Source organism: Leuresthes tenuis, unplaced genomic scaffold (assembly GCF_036924035.1).
Source record: "Leuresthes tenuis unplaced genomic scaffold, fLeuTen1.0.hap1 SCAF_2, whole genome shotgun sequence".
NCBI classification, from domain to species: Eukaryota; Metazoa; Chordata; class Actinopteri; order Atheriniformes; family Atherinopsidae; genus Leuresthes; species Leuresthes tenuis.
In genome coordinates, this window is record NW_027325356.1 from 12,552,577 (window position 1) to 12,562,032 (window position 9,456).

Below are 9,456 nucleotides of genomic sequence, written 5' to 3' on the forward strand. Positions count from 1 at the left end.
ATCTATGTACATAAGCTAATGTCTGCAAACTTCAATGAACTGAGGCAACGAAAGAAAAGTGGGCCAAAATTCCTCCACAATGCTGTGTGAGACTGACAACATCATCCATAAAGTAATTACCTAATGTTTTTGTAGCTTAAGTTTGTTCTACAAGCTACTGGATTATGATGTGTGCATAGTGGTTCACACACTGCTTCTGTTTCATTCAATAAATAATGGCACAGTTATACATCATGGTGTGTTGTTAATGTGAGGTTATATTCCCCTAAAGTTCAGAGCAGGATGATTTACCATATGTCCTGATATTTAAAACCTTAGAATCAATTTTTTTATTTTATAAATGATTGAAGGTATCAGTGTTTCAGTGAGTTCATGATTATTTTAATAGGTTACAAATACAACCGTATGCAAGTCCTTTATATTTATGCTCACAAAGTAAAAGTGGTGCATAACATTATTTTAACCTATGTCAAAAAAACACGTTTTGCATTAAATTACATCCAGTCAGTCAAACGTACACATTAAACTTAAGTAGCAGTTAGGGACACACATTACAGTTGCTGGATCAACAAGAAGTAATTTTCTATGGTACACTCCTTCTCTTTAATTACAGTGCGAGTTCATGTGGAATATTTATTGGCAGTCCTGGCTGTACACCACCCCCACCTGCCTTCGAATCTCATCCTCCACCTCAGCCAGCAGAAGAGAGTCGGCGTGAGACATAACTGCACTCTGCTTCAGTCCTACAAGGGGAAATACAAATCAATCTGTCTGCAGGAGCAATGAAGGGCCAATAAGATCGTTCTGTGTTTCTGATGCCACCTGGTGGCAAATTTGTGTCTAACTATTCAGACACAGATTATCCATCTGAAAATCCTAAAAACACTGATGATTTGGCATTAAGTGAATAACAAATCCGAACATGGATGCGGACTAAAAAATACTGAATGTTCTGATACCTTTGAGCAAACACTGTCGGACCTCCTCCGCTTCATAACGCATCCCTGTACTGTTAATGAAGTTTAGAGGCAAACAAGCCTCTGGTACTGGGTACTGGGTCTCCTCTCCATTCACCACTAATGATGTGGGACACCACATGTTGCAGGGAACCTAAAGAGAGGGCACGCACAAACGTAATCCCACAACGATAACACTACATACTTTTATTAGTTTTTTGGGTTACACATTTAATTCTCGGGTTTCCTCATAAAGGTTTTGATTTATTGAACAAGTTTATAAATCCTCAAAGTAGGATATGATGTTGTGTTTCTGACAGTTTGAAAGTATGCAGTCACCTTCCTTTGGTGACTTACCTTAAGTGTTCCCTTTGTTCCAACAACAAGGGCCTCATTGGGCAGCTGCACACCCGAAGAGCAAGTCAACACCGCCATTCTGTTCTTAGAGAACTTAAGGGTAACGGTCACAGTCTCATCCACTCCTACAATTGCAAAGAAAGACATAGAATTTCAGCTAAAAAAAGGCAAAGTCAGTGAGACAGTAAATAAAATTAATGTTCAAGAGTAGTATTTAGTTGGTCAGACAAAAGTGAGATAAAGCTTCATCAGAACTGAGCAGACACACTGAGGACTGAAGGCTGACCTCAGCTCACACAGAGGGAGTCAAAGCGATACTGAGGCTGGCTCGGGTGGTAAAGTGGCTGCTCCCACTCTTAACATGTGAGGGGCAGCTATGAACGTGTCCCTGTCAGGAACAAAATGCACGCCAGATGCATCGAAATATGAAACAGTGATGAGAATGTTACTGAGCTTTACAGGAAAACTTAAGAGTAACTATGTCACACATCTCACTAAAAGACACCCAGACTGAGCAAGCCAGTTCTACTGTTGCTGGTGCACTTTAACATGTGTTATTATTATGTATAAATGCTCAGTACTATGCATAATTCTTGAGCCACTCCTGATCTCTTTATATAGTTCAGGAGGAAATGGGCACAGTGACTTATCAAAGCATGTGCAAACATAAATATAAATATGGTTCTATAAACTAATTTCAACCATCCTGCTGATTCATTACCTGTCTCCAGGCAGATCCCAGTGGCTTGGATGCTCTCTGGCTTCTCTCCATTGTACACCATGAATATGAACTGCAGGCAGTAAATGCCAAGATCTAGTATGGCTCCTCCTCCTAGCTCCTTCTGCACTGATCTTGGAACGTCCTGCAGGGGCACCCCAAATTCTGATCGGACCATTTTCACCTCGCCCAGCTCCCTCTGAGCCAGCAGCCGTCTTATCTCCACAGATGCTGGGAAAAAGCGGGTCCAGACAGCCTGGAAAGAGAACAGAAGGTTTTTTTATACAGTTACATTGCAGGTCTCTAAATCTGCGTGAATAACACTCAGTCATCTCAAAAGAATATAACATTTTGAGAGTTTTCGGGAGACTGAGGGTTTCATATAAGATAAATATCATAAATTTGCTGTTTGGTAAATGCAAATCATAATTCAATGCATCACACAAGACCAAGAGCTGTATAACTACATATTACTATGTGCGCAAAGTTTAATTGAAAATGTGCCTATTTTGTTTGTTTGTTGTTGTTTTTTTTTTGGTTGAGCAGATCATGCCATCATTAAAGAGAAATCATCTTTTTCTCTCACGTCTGCTTTAAGTTCACCTCCATGAGGAAGACGTCATTCCTCTTGGCCGAGTCCACGATCTCTTTCACCTCCTTGGTGTTCATGGCCAGCGGCTTCTCACACAGCACATTCTTCTTGGCATTCGTAAAGAGCTGACAGACCTTCAGATGGTGCGGGTGGATAGTCCCAACATACACCACATCTGCACACACATGAAGGCACAGACCAGAGAGAATGCTGAAGGACAACGGGGTATTCAGACTGTTAAAAATATCTGGGATGGATATTTCAACAGCAAAAATGATTGTGTGTGTAATAGTATAACAAAGTAAATTGGAAGTTAAGGGAAATCGAGAGGAGGGTTCGTAAACTGATTTGTCAAGTCTCAGCTCCGACTGAGCTCAGCAGCAGGCAGTTTACACACTGACAGACACTGACCTACGTCTGGGTCTCTGGCCAGTTCCTCATAGCTGCCGTAAGCTCGGGAGATGCTGTGCTTTTTGGCAAACTCCTGAGCATCCCCCAACTTGCGAGCGGCTACAGCCACAACCTGTAAATACAGTCAGAGATGAGTTCCAGTATTCCTCTGTTACCTCACTGAGAGGCTCATTGCTGTCATACTCCCTTAATGCTGTAAGGAAACTTTAACTGCCTTTTCTTTTTAAAGTTTTCTTGAAGGTATTGCTCCATAGCTATATAGGAGAAAATATGTGTTATTTGTCTTTCTTTAATCTCAATCTATGTCTCTGCTAAAATAAATAAATAAATAAATAAATAAATAAATAATCCGCATGGCCATTACGACCTTTACGGTAAAATTGTCACGGCATTCATGTCTAAACAAATGCCAACTAGTGCTGCAGTTAACTCACCTCCGGTGATTATTTTATTCAACTCGAAAAAAAAAGGCACTGGCTTCTTGTTAGTGGTTGTGTGTCTTTAATAGGTAACAAGAAGTTGTTTTTAACTGAACTCATGGTCAGCCGAATACAATTCAGCACGAAGGGATACGCCTCAGTGAGTCCTTAAGAGACGGCTTGCATTTGTATCACAGTCAGTCAGCAAAAATACCTGATGGTCCTCGGCTGGAAGAGTTTTCAGAGCTACAGTGAAGTCATTACTGATCTTCCCCGCGCTGCAGATTCCCCACCTGGTTGCCATGTTGGAGAAAGTGTCTCGAGCTGCTTCCGGTTGGCTGTCAGCGCCAATTTTACCGACAGCAGCAGTAGCTGTGCTTTGCCACTAGGTGGCGACGGAGCTTTAATTTTCCCAGTGTGACTTTGCCTTTGTTTATTTACGTTAAAGAAAACATACAAGTATTATAAAGCATATTAGTTATACGAATCTAAGCAGCAGAATACAGTAAAACAAAGAGGAAAGAAAAATCTGTATATGTAATCATATTAATATCAATTATATTATTATTGATGTTATATTACATTCTGATGAATATTAATCTTCAATGATTAGAATGTAATGATGCTATTATCAGCTAATTGGTTGTGATCAGTCAATTTTTTTCTAAAGGAGTTTTTTAAAATCTTTTGTTGGAAAGTTGCTCAACAGGAAACGAGGGCAGAGGACATGCAGGAAAAGGCCCTCTGCTGGGATTTGAATCGGGAAGGGGTGTGTCAAGGAGCTTAAAAAAATGAGCATAGCAAAAGGGGTGCCTGCTCAACCACCAAAAAAGAAAGAAAATAAAACTACTGAATGTAGCCCAGTCCAGTATTGACGTTAATACTTTAAAGTCAGGATTTATTCTTTGGAGCATTTTGGGAATACTTTTAGTGGTTAATCACATTTAGACGTTCTCCCAGAAAACACTAGAGATGTCACATTTATGAAACATGTATAATTTTTTCATCTTTTAGAATAAAAATGACAATGGTCCTTTGGGGATAAGATTTAGTGTTCATATCAATGCAAGATATTGAAATTGTTTTGTTGACCTTCTGAGTTTAAAAGCTCTTTTACCACATGTACAATTCAATTGTACACTTAGTTTTTTTCATGATCAGAGAGAAATTCTAAAACAGGTTCTTCACAGTATGTGGTATTTTGTAGATGGGCATGTTAAGGCTGACAGTTATCACTATCCAGTTTGAAGCCAAATGGTTCGTTTATTTCTTCTCTTAAAATGCAGCTGCTGGTTTAAAGCATAGCATTGGAGCAGCACAGGATGTAGATAAACAAAATATGAATTCCTCACTAATCAAGCAAAATCAAGAGGGCAAAATTACATTATTGGATTGAGATGTTCCACTTTGCATTCAAGGGACGCATCAATTAAATTCTTGAGCTCAAAAGGTTGAGAGCGTATTAAATGAGAGTATTAAATGAGAGTATTAAATGAGCCATGTTCTTTGCTGGCTCATAGAAGCCTTTCCCTGTCCTAACCTTGAAAAGCAGACACTGCAACCCATTTTTTAATCTATTTGTACACCGCAGTAAGGGTCAGACATGACAGAACACTTCCATTCCAATGTGCCACTTGGAGTCTCCTCTTCTATCCAGTTGTGCTATTTGAAATGAAACATGGCTTCCACAGTCAGTCCTTTACTGGATTCATCAATCACCCACTTTACAGTGACAGCTGGGTTTGTCTTTAAAGGTCCAGGACTTCATTACAGGATGGAGACACACAATGCAGTTGCTTTATTTGTTAACATGAGGATTTATGTCGATTGGGACATATTTATACCTGATTTCTTCAATCTGTGTAATGCAAAATCAGGCAGTGTCTGTCATATACAGTATAGTGGGAGAACATCAATTAAGAGTCTATCTAGTTGCAAAAAAAAAATATATATATATATATGGAGTGTTAAATCTCAAAATGAAACACACACAATTTACATTTACTGATAATCTACTGATTGTCAATTATATAGAAAATCCCAGTCACAATTTGCTGCATTAATAGCTACTGCTACTGCTTCTGCTCAGGCTTTGTCCCACAGTGCTGTGCTTGATCTGCTAATTCCAGCGAACCAAAGCCTTTCCGATAAGCAGCTTCCTCTTTTCCATGTGAGTAGGTTTACTATAGGTCAAGTGAAACAGCTTTTGAGTGATGTCACTCGTTGTCCTGGCTGAAGACAACTCCCACCTGTTTTCTAATTTCATCCATGATCTCGGTCAGTAAGACAGAGTCGGCCAGAGGCATCCGAGGGCTCTCCTTAAGTCCTGCAGTGGCAGAGGAGTTAAGCAGGAAAATAATCAGACTGAGGGACAGATATCTTTGGAAAACCACATTTAAATTATGCACATATTCATAATGAGGCGTACTGTGCAGTAAAGCAAGAATGAAAAGATTATGCAAATGCATATAAGAAGCAAAAACAACAAGCCTGTAATAAAACACATTATAGAGGACACTCCAAGGGCTGAGAGCAGCAATATTTCCGACTGAATGGATGCATTTGTATATTACTATTCAAATGAAATTGCATCAGAAGCCCCAAGAATGCAACTGTTTCATTGAATTGCAGTATTTTCCTTTTCAATTTGAAGACAAATGCACAACTTTGCCTTTATTGTCACCTACCTTTAAGGAGGCACTGCCTCACTTCCTCTGCCTCGTAGCGAAGCCCAGTGCTGTTGGTGAAATTTAGAGGGAGACACGGTTCAGGCAGAGGGTACTCGGTTTCTCTACCATTCACCACCAATGTGGTGGGGCAGTGCATGGGGCCAAGAACCTGAAAGTGTGAAAACAGGGCACATTTCTATGCAAATCCCATCCCTAAACTTCTCAATCATCAATCATATTCAGTCATATAAGTCTTTGTCTAAAGACTTACACTGAATTAGATGTAAATGTTATCATAACTGATTTAGTCTTTGTGTGTCCATTATTTTCAAATAGGTGAAATGTTACTGTACAGCACAAGATCAGCATACTTGAATGGAACCTTTGGTGCCGGCAATGACAGCATCATTTGGAAGTCGAGCAGCAATTGAGAAGGTACAGAAGGCCATCCTCTTCCTGGAGAATTTCATAACCACAACCACTGATTCATCCACTCCTGCCAAACAAGTAAAATATCAAATCACTGTAAAAACTGGTGAGCAGCAAATAATCAAATGAATGAATTATTGAACATGCTGTCTTAGATCACTGTGGTCTTTCCATTTCACTTTATTTACCCTTAGTGGCTTTCTTTGTATTTAAGATAAATTTTGTTTTACAGATAAGCTGACATGAAGGCAGGAAAATGCTCATCTTACGTATAGTGTGACAGTTACTTTGCAGGATATCTTTCTGAGTCATGCAGTTACATATTCTCCTGACAGTTATACTGCATTACTGTATTCTCTGAGGGGGATTTGGATTAGTCTGACATTTTAATAATGAGTCTTGGATTTTCAGTTCAGAGATATTCTGCCTGAAGGTTTTGCATTTTAGTTCATTTACAAGCAATTTTCTGTGAAAGTTTCTCTCCTTCAGTTGTGAAGCCCAGTTTGCGATTACTTATTTTTTCTGTGTGGTTAATGATACTGATCTACATCTCACATTTTCTGCACATCTGCTGCTGTGTGCTGAATCATACCTGAGTCAAGCAGCACCCCTGTTGCCTGGATGGACTCTGGCCTCTCGCCATTAAACACCATAAGCACAAACTGCAGACAGTACACTCCAATGTCCAGCAGAGCTCCTCCACCGAGCTCTTTCTCCACCGAGCGAGGAATATGGAGCTGAGGGGAGCCAAAGTAGGCCTTCACTAGCTTCACCTCCCCTACTGTCTGCTCCACCAACTGCCGGCGCACCTCAGCATGCACGGGAAAACAGCGGGACCAGATGGCCTATGAGAGACAGAGCAGACGACCATGCACCACGACAACACAAGCAGTTTTACAGAAGTTTCACCTGAGCAGCAGTTTATTAAAACAGCTCTCGACTTATGTGACACTGTGGCAGACGTGTACAATGAGTCATGAGTGTTTCCAGCATACCATAGGTTCTTTTGGTGTACTGGATGCTGAAGTCTTTATTCATTAAGCAAAATAAACAGACGTCAGTGTTACAACTGAAGGATCTATCTCTCATCACTCTAAACTACTTCTCTTTTTCAATGTGAGTAAAAACTATGGTGTAGTAGTGAAGTAGTGTCCCACTGGAGCAATCATCTCATGCAAAATGAAAACAGGAGTTCCAATTCGGCCTATATATGTGGAAGGAAGATTGGTTTAATCAGATTTGTTGTATGTATGTATCACAGTATAACAGTATCACCATCGGCTCAGGAGTGTTTTATTTTGGTCACAAGGTTAATAGCTTGTAGCCAAAAAGGTTAAAGGTTTATATAGCACTTAAAACCTAACCTGACAATATTTGAGAAAAGAGCTATTAAAAATACAAAACTTATGATTAAAAAAGGTTTAACTGGCTGAGCGATCAGGCTTTCCAAATAGGAATTGTTATCCAAATAAGTTTCTTAGAAAGAGATCTGAATGCATTAACAAAGACATTTTACATTCCTGAACACATCAGGTGTTGGTTTACCATTGTCTGGAATGGTTCATTTTTTTACACTCTTACTTTATTGTTTTTATACATTAGTTCAGATCTAACTTAACTCAATAAATTACCAAAATTCAGGTTGACCAGTGAGTCCTGTGACTATCAAGTTTTAACTCATTTTAAGTGTGTTGGAGCACAAAAATGGAACATTTTAACAAAAATGAAGAGGTCTTAGTCATATGTGAAACGGTGCCTTCAACCATGTTGTGACACCTGCAACAACATGTCGAATATCTGTGTATGTCAGTGTAGAAACCCCAGAATATCCAACAGCTTCTCTCACAGCAATATAAGAAAATATCAATGTGTGTTAATATCATTATCTTCATGTATTTACAACACAGCACACCTTCAATATTTCATTTTGGGGATAGCAGAAAAGTGCTACTGCAATAACCCTACTCTAAGCAAGTGGACCCCAGGCAAAGGTCTATCTTACCTCCATCAGGAAAACATTGTTTTTCTTGGCTGTCGCGACAAGGTCTTTCACCTGTCTAGAGTTCATAGCAAAGGGTTTCTCACATAACACATTCTTCCCAGCATTCAGGAACAGTACACCTACTCGGCAGTGCTCTGTGTGCAGGACCCCCAGGTACACAATGTCTGTGAAGACACAGGCATTTAAAACAGTCATACCAAAACAACATTACATCTGCCTGTATCACCAGGTCACTCTTAGATCCTAACTCACCAATGTCTGGGTCACTGGCCAGCTCCTCATAGCTGCCATAAACCTTAGGAATACCGTGTTTTTTGGCAAAATCTTTGGCTCGCTCCAAGCTCCTTGATGCAATGGCTGCAATCTTTACCATAAGGGCAAAAAAACCACACACAGAGGACCTTGGCTCAGAAGAAAAAAGGATACTAAGAGACAATGACAATGTAGTGAGCTTGTTTGTGTAGAGTACCTGATGATCTTCTGAGGGCAGAGTTTTCATGGCAACGCTGAAGTCATGGCTGATCTTCCCAGCTCCACAGAGTCCCCATCGAGTTGCCATGTTGAATTGGATGGGAAGTTACAAATGAGAGGGATGCTGCTTTGGTAAAGAACTGAGCTGCAGACAAGTTATGACCTTGAGAAGGGTTACACGTTCAGGGGGAAGAAACTTACGAAACTGTCATGCTATAGAGCCAGCGGCTGCAAGGCTCCATTTATATGCTGGAGAGGCACAATGTGTCACCTTCCTTCTGCTCCCACCCTGAGGTAAAGGTTGTAACACACACACATGCACACACACAGAGACATTGCTGAGTTGTCGTGTTGTTGCTGATACAGACCTTTCAATCCAGGCTGAGGTAGTTTGCACCAGTTGTCTCTAACAATCTGTAACTGGATGATCAT

The 9,456-nt window shown here is 40.2% G+C and overlaps 2 protein-coding genes across 2 annotated transcripts; both read right to left on the reverse strand.

Annotated features, from left to right (window-relative positions):
• Positions 1-366: 366 nt before the first annotated feature.
• Positions 367-3,820, reverse strand: LOC140301650 (trans-1,2-dihydrobenzene-1,2-diol dehydrogenase-like). Its single transcript, XM_072380223.1, has 7 exons — positions 3,668-3,820; positions 3,035-3,146; positions 2,635-2,798; positions 2,035-2,287; positions 1,314-1,438; positions 960-1,110; positions 367-743 (listed from the first exon to the last, which is right to left on the reverse strand). The coding sequence occupies exons 1-7, from the start codon at positions 3,755-3,757 to the stop codon at positions 634-636; spliced, it is 1,005 nt and encodes a 334-aa protein (XP_072236324.1). The 5' UTR covers positions 3,758-3,820; the 3' UTR covers positions 367-633.
• Positions 3,821-5,402: 1,582 nt separating this feature from the next.
• Positions 5,403-9,219, reverse strand: LOC140302386 (trans-1,2-dihydrobenzene-1,2-diol dehydrogenase-like). Its single transcript, XM_072381212.1, has 7 exons — positions 9,023-9,219; positions 8,806-8,917; positions 8,554-8,717; positions 7,144-7,396; positions 6,494-6,618; positions 6,141-6,291; positions 5,403-5,779 (listed from the first exon to the last, which is right to left on the reverse strand). Exons 1-7 carry the CDS (start codon positions 9,110-9,112, stop codon positions 5,670-5,672), a joined length of 1,005 nt encoding a protein of 334 aa, XP_072237313.1. The 5' UTR covers positions 9,113-9,219; the 3' UTR covers positions 5,403-5,669.
• Positions 9,220-9,456: the final 237 nt, after the last annotated feature.